This window comes from Citrus clementina, unplaced genomic scaffold, assembly GCF_000493195.1.
Source record: "Citrus clementina cultivar Clemenules unplaced genomic scaffold, Citrus_clementina_v1.0 scaffold_3, whole genome shotgun sequence".
Lineage (NCBI taxonomy): Eukaryota > Viridiplantae > Streptophyta > Magnoliopsida > Sapindales > Rutaceae > Citrus > Citrus x clementina.
This window is the reverse complement of record NW_006262339.1, coordinates 25823901-25840114: the sequence shown is the minus strand read 5'-3', so window position 1 is coordinate 25840114 and position 16214 is coordinate 25823901. Positions and strand designations below refer to the sequence as shown.

General features: G+C 35.6%; 2 protein-coding genes across 2 annotated transcripts; one reads left to right on the top strand and one right to left on the bottom strand.

Moving 5' to 3' along the window:
• Positions 1 to 567: 567 nt before the first annotated feature.
• Positions 568 to 3747, bottom strand: LOC18046639 (MDIS1-interacting receptor like kinase 2). Its single transcript, XM_024187248.1, has 2 exons — positions 942 to 3747; positions 568 to 854 (listed from the first exon to the last, which is right to left on the bottom strand). The coding sequence occupies exons 1-2, from the start codon at positions 3745 to 3747 to the stop codon at positions 568 to 570; spliced, it is 3093 nt and encodes a 1030-aa protein (XP_024043016.1).
• A 2672-nt stretch (positions 3748 to 6419) lies between these two features.
• Positions 6420 to 8410, top strand: LOC112099776. The gene is made up of 4 exons (XM_024187247.1): positions 6420 to 6635; positions 7075 to 7527; positions 7690 to 7899; positions 8018 to 8410. Exons 1-4 carry the CDS (start codon positions 6420 to 6422, stop codon positions 8408 to 8410), a joined length of 1272 nt encoding a protein of 423 aa, XP_024043015.1.
• Positions 8411 to 16214: the final 7804 nt, after the last annotated feature.

The window sequence follows — 16214 nt, the reverse complement described above, 5'->3', positions numbered from 1 at the left end:
AGCACCATCAAATGATCAAAAAGTTATTTTTTATAAAATCTAACCATCATCTCAGCTTATGTTACCCCTCATCTCAGCCCCATGATCAATTGGCCTTTCCTTGTATCTAAATTGAAATCGATCTCGTTTTAATTTTTTGCAATGCAAGCACCACAAATTATGCAGTTCATATGTATTTAATTTTATGTGTTTAAAATAAAAGTCAACTTTTGAGCTTCTACGTATGCGCATGTGTACTTTGTCATTTTCACTCTTTTTTTCTTCTTCTTCTTTATTTTTATCGTTGGTCTTTCCTTAATTCCTCCTTCATTTACAAATGGTGCACAGATTTTGAAGAGTAATTTTTTTTTTTTTTCCAAAAAGATCTCTAGATACAAGGAAAGTTAAATGAGTTTAGGATTGAGATTACGAGTAAAGCCCAAATAATGCCTGAAATGCAAATCATATACTTATTTAAATTGTAAAATATTTTACTATCATCACAAGTTTAAAAGGTTATCATAATTAATGCAACAAAAACGAAAAATAAAAAAATGAAAAAGAAAAATTTGACTTGGGGATTTATTTTCATAATAGTTGACACACTGTGTGCATGGGTGGTCTTGATTCTGGACTCTCATTTAAGCATAAAAATGCAACCTCCACGATTGATATCAGCTCGTCTTGAACATTTTGCGGTGGTGTTGGAAGCCGAGGATCCAAAATTTCATTGAGTGATATGTTCCTATTGGAAGATGAAGACGAAATTGAGGAAATAAAATCTCTTGGATGATCTCCCTTTATCACTTCCAACGCGAGTACTCCAAAGCTGTACACGTCACATTTTTCTGTAACCTTCATTGTGTAAACAAGCTCTGCAAAATGAACGATGAAAATGATCATTTAGATATGACGCTTATAAATGTAAAAATTGATTAAATAATTAATTTAAGAATGCATACCTGGAGCAATATATCCGAATGTTCCCACTAATTCAGTACAATTGGACGAATCTGGCTTGAGAAATTTTGCGATTCCGAAATCTGAAACACGAGCTTCATAATCTAAACAAAGCAGCACATTCTTACTTGATATGTCTCGATGGACAATTGGCGGGAAGCAATCATGATGCATGTACGACAAGGCGTTAGCTACACTTCTTATCACATTCATTCTCACAGTCCAGTTGAATTCTTCAATTGCTCCATCATTGCTCAAAATTGTTGCCAAGCTACCCCTTTCAAGATATTCATAAACTAAAAATGAGTTTCGAGGATGTGAACAAAAGCCGTAAAATTTCACAATACTTCGATGTCGTAACTCTGTCAATGTCTTGATTTCATTTACGAATTCCGGTTGCGGTACCATCTCACAGGGCCATAGTGAGTGAAATTTCTTAACAGCTAAAATCTCCCCAGATGTTAGCTTAGCTTTGTAAACACTTCCCTGTCCACCTATGCCAATGCAGTACTCAACATCAAAACCATTCGTCGCTCTAACGATTTCTTCATACAAAATTTTGCCTTCAAAAGTTAATATTGAAAGCAGTCCTTGATTAGTCACACAATTTACTCTATTTTCACTTGAAGGCCCCTCCCTTCTTCTCAAGATAAAGAACATTCCTATTGCCAGAACTGAAAGAGAAAGTGCTCCTAAAAGAGGAAACACTATTTTAAACCATTTTCTTTTAGAGATCTGTTTGTGTGGTGTAAAGGTGGCCTTGCAAGATTGAAACCCTTTGATATCACCACACAGTCCTTTGTTCCCTTGTAACGCTTCCATAGGATCATATTGAAATATTCTGCTGTTAGGAATTGGACCTCGTAACTCGTTATATGATACGTCAATACACGACAAGCCATGCATTCCTTCAAAGCAACTTGGAATTAAACCGGAGAAGTTGTTGTGTGAGAGATTAAGCTTCTCCAAGCTTTCCATATTGCAAATTTCACACGGAATCTTTCCTTCAAGAATGTTGTGACTCAAATCTAATTCTGAAAGTTGAATCAACTTCTCCAATTCAACTGGAAAACCTTTTCGAAATTGATTGTTGCTCAAATTCAAGTAATGCAATTTCAACAAGTTTCCAAGGGTTTCCGGGATAGAGTTGCCCAACTTATTTGTAGACAAGTCGAGATACTCAAGTTCTGTTAATGAGCCAAGTGCTCGAGGTAGATTTCCATAAAGTTGATTCCCATTCAAAACAAGATAGTTTAGAGAACTTAATTTTCCAATTTCTATTGGAATTTCTCCAACTATATGATTTAAAGAAAAATCAAGTTTATGTAGTTGGTGTAAGTTTGCAATCTCAACTGGTATAATCCCAGAAATGTTATTCATTGAAAAATTTAATGTGCCTAATTGATGACATTTCCCCCAATCAGATGAGATTTCACCATAAAAATTGTTATGGCTGAGATCTAAGAAAGTTAGGTTTGGGTATACGCCAAAGACTTCAGATATATTTCCAATGAGATGGTTTCGTTTAAGATTTACTCTAACTAGACTAGTGAAATTCCTCAAATTTTTTGGGATCTGACCAGAGAGTTCATTATCATAAAGGTATAAACCGATTAAATTGTTGAGATTGCCAATTGAAAGAGGAATAACACCACTCAGATGATTTGTGGATAACCCTAGATGTAAAAGCATCTTCAAGTTTCCAAGAATTGGAGGAATAGAACCGAAAAGTGAATTTTCAAAAAGGTGCAACACAACTAAGTTGCTCAAGTTACCCAAAGAAATAGGGATTGAACCGCTCAACTGATTGCTGGATAAGTGCAAATAAGAAAGAGACTTCAAGTTTCCTATAATTGAGGGAATAGAACCAGAAAGTGAATTTCCATAAAGGTGCAATACAGCCAAGTTGCTCAAGTTTCCCAAAGTAGGAGGGATTGAACCACTAAGTTGATTTTCAGACAAGTCCAGGTGATAGAGAAACTTCAAGTTTCCAATAACCGGAGGAATGGATGCAGAAAGTGAGTTTCTATAAAGATACATTATAGCCAAGTTGGTTAAGTTACCAAAAGAAAAAGGAATTGAACCATTGAGTTTATTTTTGCTCAAATCTAAAGTGGAAAGGGACTTCAAATTTCCTATGGTTGAAGGAATAGAGCCAAAAAATGAATTATTATTAAGATACAACCTAGCCAAGTTGCTTAAGTTACCCAAAGAAAAGGGGATTTGGCCATGCAACCTGTTACAACAAAGGGCAAGCTCACTAAGAGACCTTAACTGACCTACTTCTCGTGGAATGGAGCCATGCAACTGATTCACAAAAATGTAAAGGAGCTTTAGATGAGTTAGAAAGCCGATTTCTGGTGGTATTACCCCAGACAATTGATTAAATGATAAATCAAGATACTCAAGCTTGGAGAGGTTACCGATTTGAGGGGGAATGGTACCAAAGAATACATTGTAGCTTAAGTTCAGATACGCAAGATGAGGAAATGATGAGAATGAGAATTGGTAAAGCGTACCTTTTAAACCTACAGTGCTGAGGTTAATACTGATGACTCTTTCGGCAGGATTGCACCGAATTCCAAACCAAGCACAAGGGCTTATTTTAATTTTTGAGTAGAAGGAAACATTGGTGGCATTATTAACAGGATAAAATGTCCATGACGACAACAGCGAACGGTTATGTTTTTGAAGGCTTGTTTTCCATTTAAGAAGAGCATACGCTTCTTTAGTAGAATCAGAAACAACGTTATGTGAAAAACTTAACAAAAGAAATAGGGTCAGCCTATTCAGAGCTGAAGATCCCATTGTTTTGATGTGTTTATGTTATTTTGTTATGCACATTCCAAACTAGGACATGATATATATATAGACAGATTACAAGAACTCGGGAGTTTAGTATGCATGTGAGAAAACTGGTGAAAATATTAATATACAAAACCCACCTTTACCGGCCATTTTTCCTCTCCATTTTCTTTCGTCATTTCGAAGATAATTACTACTTTGAGGAATAATGTAGTTCATGAAAAAAACAAATAGTGGAAAAAATTCAAGTCATATTAGTAGTTTATGGAAATCCCAAAGAAAGAAAGTAATTTCTAAGAAAATGGTGGAAAATTAATGGTCTGTGCACGATCATATTTTAAATTGATTATAAATCGGTCGGCTACATAGTGACATTTTTCTCTTTGGGATACAAATCAATAAAAGTCTTCTAAGTCGGCGGAGTAAATAATAACGCTTTAATGAACCTTTATATATATATAACAATGGTAGCGAGAAAAGCAGCATTACATTTACATATAAAATAAAATTGAGGATTCTTAATTGGTTTGACAGGCATTTTATAATATATCGAGCATATATATTCTACATACATTGTTGTACACATGTATAAATTTTCATGAGAGCGTTATTATTAACTCTGCCCACTTGTTAAAAGAATTTGCATTCCTAGGAGAAAAAGTTAATGATGGAACCGACTGATTAATTTAAAACAAGAGCGTGCACAGACCATTAATCTTTCACCATTTTCTTGGAAATCTCTCTCCCCCTAAGTGGATTTTTCTTATGGATTTAATTGGAAATTATCCAAACTATGCCTGAAAATAATACAAATGATTAGAAATTGAAGGGAGCAAAATGATATTGGACAAGCCAAAAATGGAAGCCACGCTTCTATGCGCACTCCGTTCTCGCCTCAGTTCCGATTGTTTCAATGATGAATCCACGTGTGTCAATTACAAAGAGAGGGAGGCCATCTATTTACAGTAACTATAAAAATAAATTCCCTTCCGTATTTTATACTCTGAGAGATGCAAGAATATAAATGAGATATACTTAACACTTTATCAGAAAAATTACTCCTTCGACCAAGAGGATTTTTCTCTCTCCTAATGGAGAAAAACTGGTCTCATCCAATGATAGTCTCCAAGACATGCCGTAAGGATATTAGTTGTCAGGGATTTATGAAGTTTACTTATCACCACAATTCTTAGTATATAAAGAAATTCTATCAATGTATTAGAGCTTCTCAAATGCAGATGTCTAAATGTGGATTTCATATGAATTTACAATTATACCATATGGCGTTAAAGTGTTTATGTTCAGTTAATTACTATGTCATATGGTGTAATAATAATCTGTACAAAATCCATATTTAAGTGACCATAGTTGAGAATTTCTAATCAATGCATAATGAAAAGAAATATCTAGGAGTGCATGGTTTAGAATGTCCATAAATTTCTTATAGTTAGGTAATTTAATTTTCCATTGTTTCAAAATTGTTTTGAGTTTATCAAAAAAATTAATTATATCATTTATTAAGATTTATGGATATTACATGTATATGTAAAGACACTTTAGTTTTGAACCCACCAAAATAATCACTAAACCCACCTTCTAATGAAATGTCTCATAAGTAAATTACAATCATAGACAAGACAAAATGGTTAAATTAAAAAAAAATTAATTAAATTACTCTTCCCATCTTGCTCTGTTGCTTTGTTCAATGGGTATTGATTGAATCATGCTCAATGGTATTCAATTAACTGGAATCACAAAGACTAACAACTAAAGGGATATCCTTTGTCAATAAAAGAAAGAAAGTGCAAGAGGAAGTTGTTTGCTTGCTTGATATGGCCTTTCTTCTAAGTTTAAAGATGACAATGCTACAATTTGAATTTTTTTTTCCTTGTACGGTACTGCAATAAAGATGGAAGGAAGTTGGATATAGGTAATAAGTTCTTCGCAACCCAATTTCTTATTACTCGTGCAGGTTTTTTTAACCAACATATCTATATTCATGCGTCAGTATATAGTACCAATAAATTGGTGGGGAAGATTTTGTATTTGGCTTGATCACAAAGGTAATTGGAATAAGAAACAATGGATGGAAAGAATGAATATGCAAATGAAATCATAATCTTTGGTGGAGAGAGATCCATAAATAATCGTCGAAATGGAGAAAGGATGAAGAAGTTGTTGATGCGAGATTCTGGTTTTCTGCTCGTCCACGATCAGGATCTCTCCTCAACTAACTCGTCCACGACCAGGATCTCTCCTCGTAAGACCTCTTCTCTGCAAACTCTTGCGTACACAAAGACAGGTCAGAGCTCGCTGGGTGTTTTCCCGGCGTAAACCCTCTGACGTTCAAGTCAGAAACATAGGCTTTGCCTTTCTGAGAAACACGACCACTAATATTATGGCTCTCTTTTGATCTCTCAATCGAAAACTCTTTTCTTAAGCCTTAATCTCAAAAAGTCTAACCCTTTTTTCCTTCATTGGTTACCTTTTTATAGCCTTCCTTTGAATTCGGCCCTTCTTGCAATCTACGTCCATCACCTCTCTCAACACTCAGAAGTGGGTGCGTCATTATTTTAGTTGTGGCTGAGTGGACTCCGTGCCTTGATTCTCGGGCAGCAATACACGTCTTGCCAACCGTCATTGACCGGGTCTCTCCCCCTCAACCTCTAGTAGGAATGGCCTTATGCTCCCAGCAGGAGGCCGGGTCTCGCTATGGCCCCGTGGAGGGTGCATTCGTGAACGAGCAGAATATTCCTGATCCTGGTCACCTGTTACCAGACTTCTGCGAAATACTCCTGTCCGTAGAATCCTGCTACCAGACATCTGCTCATCATGGTTGGCCTTGTAGAAGTATTACCCCCAAACACCGGTCCCCTAGTTTCTGGTGTTGGGTAATGTAGTGGACCAGTAGTAGAAACTCACCAATTCTGGCTTGCGTAGGGTAGCAGAAGGCTTTGAGGAGTCGTGTCACATTTAATTGCGGGCAAGATAATGTGGCAGAGATCTATCCCTCCATTTGAATTTCAAATCAATGGTTATGAAACCCTTGGAACTCGTGCCATTAAATGCTGACAGCCCAAGAGTTCGTTCCTCATTAGGGAACCCAAAATCCCCAAAAGAGAAACTCATCTCTTAGCCCTCTTCTACCTCTCCGGTGACTGAATAATTTCTCTCCCTCGGCGTAAAAGCTACTTTCCTTGTCTCTATTCCGCTGGGCCACAACTGCAGGTATTATTTCTATTTCTTCGGTTTTGGCTAGTTGTAGAAAATTTCTTTTCTCTCTGTTTTGCTTGGGTAGTGTTTGGTGATATTGTTCTGGTCATAGTTTAGGAAATATCCAAAGCCAAAGAAAAAGTAATTGAGATTGATGACGACGAGTTAGACTTCTTGCCTAGTCTACTCGCTGATTCTGCCTTTGACCCTGGTATCCCCTTAGAGCCGATTAGATCTAGTGTTAGGACTAGTGCTAGGAGGATGTCTCCCCAAATAACCTCCTCAACTAGCAATAGCGGCTGCGAGGGATCTTCTGGTTCGAAGGATACCTTGAGTGAGGACCCAGGAGAAAATTCTAGTGAAATGTCCTCACCAGGAACATCACGACCAGATAGGAAGAGCAAAGTAGGAGGTAGGGCTTTATCGGAGCATTATGTTATTGACTTCATCACGTGCACGACCACAGTAGACGACCTTGTTGACCTCCGGACTAGGTATGATATTCCTGATGATATACCCCTTAGGATCCTAGGAAAAAATGATGCTCCCAGTCGGTCTCCCAGGGGATACGTTACTCTTTTTCTGGAGAGTTTTAAGTTTGGGATGAGGTGCCCCCTACAACCCTATTTTGCCCGAATGCTTAGTGGGTTAAACTTAGCTCCTGGTCAACTTAACCCCAACGGGTAGAGGGTACTTTCCGGTCTGTTCATTCTGTGGGACAAATGCTGCTAGAGCGAGCCCACCATTGATGAGGTAAAGCACTTGTACCAGTTAAAGAGCAGTCCCAAAGACGCCGACTGGTATTACTTCATGTCGAGTACCAAGATCAGGAAACCCATAACTAGTCTTCCAACGGGTGGTGGTGGGAATTGGAAGAAAATTTTCTTTTTTGCTGGGGAACCCTGGGGTCAAATTGCACAGATTGACGGGAAGAACTATCGGGTCCCCTTCCGTTTCGTGGTCCCAAGTTGCCTGCTCGTTTTAGATGTCTTGTATCCATAGTTGTTCTTATTTTTTATTTATCTCTAACCCAATTTTTGTTCAAACTGCAGGTTCTTAGGGTGTCCACTACAAGCTCAAGCCTGAACCGCTCAAGGAGGTCGAGGCTGTCTTAGCCAATTCCTGCTCGGGCCGAGAGTTGCTATCTACTTACAACTTCTTCAAGTCTCGTCTGGTGCACACTGATCTTAAGATGGAGGATGTTGTGATCGGGGCTTTGAATCAGAAGCGTCCTCGAGCTCATACTGCTAAGCACGACCAGAATAAGGACGCTCGCTCTGCGAAACGAGTGAACATCGCGGAGCAGGTCCCCCCCTTGAGGACTCTACCACCTCCTCCTACCAAAGCCGGCGAAAGTAGTAGGACAACCACTGATCCCAATTCTCCTTCTCTACCAGCAGGGTCGAAACCTCGTTTGCCCGACAATCGACCAGAGCATCTGGTGAAATACTAACTAGGCAACCCAAGAGGGGGGTGAATTGGGATTTTAAAATTATCCTAGGCAAACCACACAATAATTTAATCTAATGCCTTAATAAATTCGAAAACAATAAATTCAATAAAAGCACAATAATAAATGAGTAAGGGAAGAGAAAGCAAACTCAAGGATTTTTACGTGGTTCGGCAATCCCCGCCTACGTCCACGCCTCCAAGCACACCGGGCTTGAGGATTTCACTAAGCTAGCCTCCCAAGGCTTCAAACGCTTACAATTGACTTCTAAGGTGTCAATGGACCTTTACAACAAGAGATTATCCCCAATCTCTTAACCCAAGTGTATCCCAACACTTACAATCTTTTAACTTGATTTTACAAAAAAGATTACAAATGAATCTCTCTCACACAATGTGTTTGATCACAAGTGAAAGCTCAATGTGTGAATGAATGAGATGAATACAAAGATTTAAAGCTCAGTGAAAGTTGTATTCTCTATATTTTGCTCAATGATGATCGTTGGAATTCATCTTGTTTGAATTGGATTGAGCTTATTTATAGTTGGAGCTGAAAAACTAGCCGTTACAGACTGTCTGCTCAAAAACGGTTCGCCGTTAACCATTAACAGTTAACCGTTTAAGCCGGTCAAAGTTACCGTTGGGCCAATTTTCAAATAAACGGTTAGCCGTTTAGGCTTACCCTTTCGCCGTTAATTTCCAGAGACCTGCAAAACAAATTTGGTTTAACCGTTCTTACTAAACGGTTCAAGGTTAGCAATCTGGAAATAATCGGTTAACCGTTTTCAGTAAACGGTTCACCGTTAGTTTCCAGAATCATCATTTTAACAATACTTTGCAGAACATGCTTTCTGGAAATTATCGGTTAGCCGTTTGCTACAGTGTTTGCTACAGTGATTGCTACAGTGAAATTATTTTCCAAATTTACAGTTTGACCCTAAAACTTTATAAAACTATATTACGGCCCAAAACGTTATGAAAGTTGGCAAATAAGTCCAATTTCAGAATTTCTAAATAATGCTTTGTTAATCTCAAAATTTTCTGAAATTATGGTATAGCCCAAAATGCTATGAAACTTTTCAAATAAGTCCTTCTCCAAAATTTCAAGCAATACTTGTTTATTTCAAAGTTTTCAAAATTCTTTCAATTAAACCATAAACTTTGAAAAACAACCAATTTCATAAAATCATTTTTCCATTAAATATGAAACATTTATAATGTGAAAATAATGATTTGTTTAAAAAGAATAAAAACAATCAATTTCATAAAATCATTTTTCCATTAAATATAAAACATTTATAATGTGAAAATAATGATTTATTTAAAAAGAATATTAAATAATTTGAGCTTAAAAGATTAATCATTCTTAAACTTGTTTGTTATCATCAAAATCAATATTATGGAAACATATATGTTAACAATCTCCCCCTTTTTGATGATGACAAACATTTCATGTATTTAAAGAATGATTCCACAAATTGCTCCTAAATATAATCTTCTTTTACAATTTGCCAATTAGCTAAATTAACATATTTAAATACATGGATTTTTCTCCCCCTCATCATCAAAAAGAAAAACTTAATTGGCAAAGAAAAAAGTAGCAAATTTTTATAAATTTGAAAACATGTATTCTTCTCTCCTTTCATCATAAAAAAAACGTAAAGGAAAAGAATAAAAGTAGCAAATTTGTTACCCATGTTGTTTGAGTAGAAATTTTGAAAGAATCTCCCCCTAACAACAAGCATTACCTCAAATACAAGATTAGTAATATTACTTCCAAAATATCATATAAAACATTGTAATCAAATCATCATCATATCTTAAAAATCATCAAAATCATTATCATAATCAAATATCAATTACCAAAACAATTACTCAAAATGCATATTATTCTCCTCCTTTTGACAACATAGAAATGATATATCCTTTGTCTCCCCCTTTGGACAACCAAAAAGTTCAAAATGCATATTATTCAAAATCATATTATATGCTCCCCCTAAATATATGGCCAATTTAAAAATTTAACCGAAATGATTTTATCCAAAAACATATTATATTTGTCTCCCCCTTAAAAATGAACAAATTCTCAACTACACAACATAGTTAAAAACACTTCCATATAAGCTTAAACAATAATAACCAACCAACAACTCCTTCAATTCATCAAGCAACGCACATATAATCATCAATTACCAAAATCATCAAGAAATCTAATCATTCCAAGTTTATGCCGAATTTATGAAAATTCTTCTTCGCAAAGAGGTTTTGATTTCTTTACCAAATTGGAATGCATATTATCAAATATTCAAGCTCCATAATTATCAATCACATTTTATAAATAAAGACAACTAAACTCATCAAATATCTAATGTGACATTCAATATAACAAAAAAAATCTCATAGACTTAAAATTCTCGAAGTATATGTATTTCTCCCTTTTTCGATATCATTTAAAATAAGTAAGACATATTCAACAATACATCGATAAAGTACAAAAAATGCATTCATTCATTAATCATAGATTGCATAAGATTAAAGCTTCATCAAATACAATGTAATCATCAATGCACATTCTTTATCATCAAAACTTAAGTAAAAACATAAGTACGTAATGGCAATATATAAATCATCAAAATCAACATATGCCAATATATAGATCATCAAAATCAACATAACTATTAAGAAAAGCCATAATTATGAGTTAAAGAACAAGTGATCAAATCCGTTATTACAAATGCTCACATATATTTTTAAGTGATGATATAGTAGTTACACCTTGTGATGGATCTTTCAAAATTAAGTTCTTAAGGTGAGAAGAAACATACATCCACTCTTTGAGAATGTATGAGAAAGTACCTTCATTTTACTCCGCATTTATTTCTTCGTGTTGCTCCTCTTGATTTTCAAGTGGCGTGTTCTTTTGGCTATCATTTGATAATCTTCTTGTAGCTTTTCATCTACATTATCATCAACAACAACTTTCTCCATAGAGGAAGAATTAGACTCATCAAATATAATATGTATAAATTCTTCCACAATCAAAGTTCTTTTGTTATACACTCCATAAGTTTTGCTTGTGTTTGAATAGCCAAGAAAAATACCAACATCAAATTTTGGATCAAATTTGCCAAGATTATCTTTTGTGTTCAAAATATAACATTTGCATCCAAAAACTTTGCAATAACTAATGTTGGGTTTTCTATATTTCCAAAGCTCATAGAGAGTATTATTGAGATGATGTCTAATCAATGTGGTCTTAACCATTTTTTGAATAGACCTATCTTTTCTCTCTACAACTCCATTTTGATGTGGAGTTATAGGTGATGAAAATTTATACTCAATGGCAAAATCATTACAAAAAACAAATCTCAAATGCATGATTTTCTAATTATCCACCATGATCACTTCTAATGCAAGAAATAACATATAACTCATCTATCATGCATATACATCACACAATCATGAAATATGTAAGTATTCGAAGATTAATAATTCAAGCATATCATTTATCAAGCGTAGGCATTACATAATCATCAAAATCAAACAAAGCTATCATGATGAGTTGACAAGCTATCATCTTATATATATAACCATGCATCATGATAAAGCACTCAATGTTAAACACAATGATAATTCCATCATGTAAACATACAAGCATACTTTCGCAAATTCATTTATCATGATTCACTCAATATAGTAAATAGCCAAGATAAACTTATCCACATCATGTTAATGCACTTAATGTTATGATACCAAATGAAGTGTTAAATATTTACTAAGATTAAAATGCCATCACTTATAATCAATAAGGCAATAATAGTTACCAAAACAATTAAATCATCTTGCCTCATTATTTTTGGTTTAGATTATGATCAAGTGATTATCTCCACAAGCTTCATCAAGGAACTCTCCACCATTCCTTGTTTATGGTACCTACAAAAAACAAATTCAAGTTGTACCCTTTGGTACCCAAATACTCTTGGGTCCTTGAATGTTAGATTTAGTTCCTTTTGGAACCCAAATACATTTGACTCCATAATACACATTTCTTTTAATTGGACATCTATTCTTCATATGACCATTTTGATTGCAATAATGACATACAATTTGATCATTTGTGGAGGTAGCCTTAACAAAATAATTCTTATAATATTTTTGTTTCAAGTAAGGCTTATACCCAAGTCCTCCTTTATCAAACACACATTTTTGTGAATTAAGCATGTTATCCAACATCTTTTGCCCATTTGTGAATTTCAAAACAATCTCATTCAACTCATTGCTCCTTTTCTTAAGTGTTTCATTTTCATTTATTAATTCATCAACATGTGATTTCTCATGCTCATACAAAGTACTTTGTTTACATGTGAATGATGCAATTCTATCATGCAACATTTTATTATCTAACTCTAGTCCTTTAATCTTTTCATTTAATGAATCATTGCATTTTTGTAAAGCATCATTTTCATTTTTCAAGTTATCTACATGTGATTCTAGATGCTTTTGTGAAGTGCTAAATTTCTCATTTGATAATGTAACTTCATCATGCAATGTTTTATTCTCTAATTCTAGATATGTAATCTTTGCACTTAGAGATTCATTTTCATTTGTGAGCTTTACCATTTTCTTTTTAAAACATGCATTCTTTTTACCAATTTTCATCCACTCATTATACAATTCTTTAAACGCATCATGTAATTCATCATAAGTAGGAAGATGATTTACCTCATCAAGTTCATCATCCGATTCATCTCCAATTGCCATAAGTGCCAAATTCGACACTTCATGAAATTCCTCCTCGTTCGTAGTCTCCTCATACACAATTTCAAGTTTTCTCCAAATTTCATAAGCATTAGAACAATTTGAAACTCTATGAAATTCCTTTTTATCTAAGGCACAAAATAAAGCATTCATAGCCTTGGAATTTAAAGACATATTTTTCTTATCCAATTCACTTAAAACATTCTTCCTAGGAATGAATGAATCATCACAAACTATTTCCCATATTTCATGAAAGTTGAACTAATTTCGGTTGCTATTGATCTTTAACTCTAGACGGTTAAGTCTACACAAGAGCACCTCGCTCTGATACCAATTGAAATACTAACTAGGCAACCCAAGAGGGGGGGTGAATTGGGATTTTAAAATTATCCTAGGCAAACCACACAACAATTTAATTTAATGCCTTAATAAATTCGAAAACAATAAATTCAATAAAAGCACAATAATAAATGAGTAAGGGAAGAGAAAGCAAACTCAAGGATTTTTACGTGGTTCGGCAATCCCCGCCTACGTCCACGCCTCCAAGCACACCGGGCTTGAGGATTTCACTAAGCTAGCCTCCCAAGGCTTCAAACGCTTACAATTGACTTCCAAGGTGTCAATGGACCTTTACAACAAGAGATTATCCCCAATCTCTTAACCCAAGTGTATCCCAACACTTACAATCTTTTAACTTGATTTTACAAAAAAGATTACAAATGAATCTCTCTCACACAATGTGTTTGATCACAAGTGAAAGCTCAATGTGTGAATGAATGAGATGAATACAAAGATTTAAAGCTCAGTGAAAGTTGTATTCTCTATATTTTGCTCAATGATGATCGTTGGAATTCATCTTGTTTGAATTGGATTGAGCTTATTTATAGTTGGAGCTGAAAAACTAGCCGTTACAGACTGTCTGGTCAAAAACGGTTCGCCGTTAACCATTAACAGTTAACCGTTTAAGCCGGTCAAAGTTACCGTTGGGCCAATTTTCAAATAAACGGTTAGCCGTTTAGGCTTACCCTTTCGCCGTTAATTTCCAGAGACCTGCAAAACAAATTTGGTTTAACCGTTCTTACTAAACGGTTCAAGGTTAACAATCTGGAAATAATCGGTTAACCGTTTTCAGTAAACGGTTCACCGTTAGTTTCCAGAATCATCATTTTAACAATACTTTGCAGAACATGCTTTCTGGAAATTATCGGTTAGCCGTTTTTAAATAAACGGTTAGCCGTTTGCTACAGTGTTTGCTACAATGATTGCTACAGTGAAATTATTTTCCAAATTTACAGTTTGACCCCAAAACTTTATAAAACTATATTACGGCCCAAAACGTTATGAAAGTTGGCAAATAAGTCCAATTTCAGAATTTCTAAATAATGCTTTGTTAATCTCAAAATTTTCTGAAATTATGGTATAGCCCAAAATGCTATGAAACTTTTCAAATAAGTCCTTCTCCAAAATTTCAAGCAATACTTGTTTATTTCAAAGTTTTCAAAATTCTTTCAATTAAACCATAAACTTTGAAAAACAACCAATTTCATAAAATCATTTTTCCATTAAATATGAAACATTTATAATGTGAAAATAATGATTTGTTTAAAAAGAATAAAAACAATCAATTTCATAAAATCATTTTTCCATTAAATATAAAACATTTATAATGTGAAAATAATGATTTATTTAAAAAGAATATTAAATAATTTGAGCTTAAAAGATTAATCATTCTTAAACTTGTTTGTTATCATCAAAATCAATATTATGGAAACATATATGTTAACATCTGTTCCCCTATATCAGTGAGTTTTCTAGGTTCGTTAGCAAAAAGGACCTAGAAGACTTTGACAGCAGCACTCTGGGCGAGCTGGTGGGGGCTATGCAGTATAATGCTTTTCATCTCAACTGCATGGCCACTTACTATAAGGCGAAGGTCAGCCGCTATGACCGAAGGATGAAAGAGGAGGTTCAATTGGCCAAAAATAAAGCTGATGCTGCCGAGAAGAAAGCCGGAGATCTCAACCTTGAGAATCTGAAGTTGATAGAGCGGGAGTCTCTCGCGCAGGCAAAGGCAATCACTCTCGAGGAGGAGCTGACTAAAGTCAAGGAGGATCTGCAGAGACAAAAGGCTACTTACGAGGTTCAACTCGAATCTCTCAAAGATTCCCACCAGGTTCACGTTGAGAACCTAGAGAAGGAAGCTGACAACCAATATGACCAGGGGCATCGGCATTCTTATCGCTGCATCATGGTTGTCCTAGCAAAGCAGCATCCTAATCTGAAGATGGACGAGCTTGCTGCTGGTATTGCTCAATATATGGATGAGGAGGCAGCAAAAGAGGATGTCGAAGAGTTGGAGCCAAATGCAACTGAGGAGGGAAACTCTCCTCCTCGTGCAGTCCATGTTGATGTTACCGAGGCAAGTACCCCCCCGGGTGCAACTGGTGAGACCCCCCCTACTCCTGAGGTGAACCAGCCAATAGAGACGGCCCAGCTTACTGACCCACCGTCCTCTTGAAAGTATCTTGTGTCGTAGGTTTCTTTCTTGGAATATTGTATGTTAAAACTAGTAGCTTTCATAATTTGTTGGCAGATTAATAAGAATGCTCTTATTTGCTTTCTTCGCTTCGAGCTCTTGGCAGATTAGTTTATTTTTTGTTCGCTTATATTATGGTCGAGTAGGTGTTGGTATGCTTTGGCTTCTGGTCTCGCCATAAAACAGGCTTTGAGATTTAATGAGCCTTTTCATACCTTGGAAATTTTTATAACGTTTGAGGGTCTGCTCGCCTTTGCTTGGTCGAGCAGAACCTGGCACGCTTGGCTTCTGGTCTCGCCATAAAACGGGCTTTGAGACTTGGTGAGCCTTTGCATGCCTTGAAAATTTTTATAACGTTTGAGGGTCTGCTCGTCTTTGCTTGGTCGAGCAGAGCCTGACACGCTTGGCTTCTGGTCTCGCCATAAAACAGGCTTTGAGACTTGGTGAGCCTTTCCATGCCTTATAAATTTTTGTAACACTTGAGGGTCTGCTCGCATTCGCTTGGTTGAGCAAA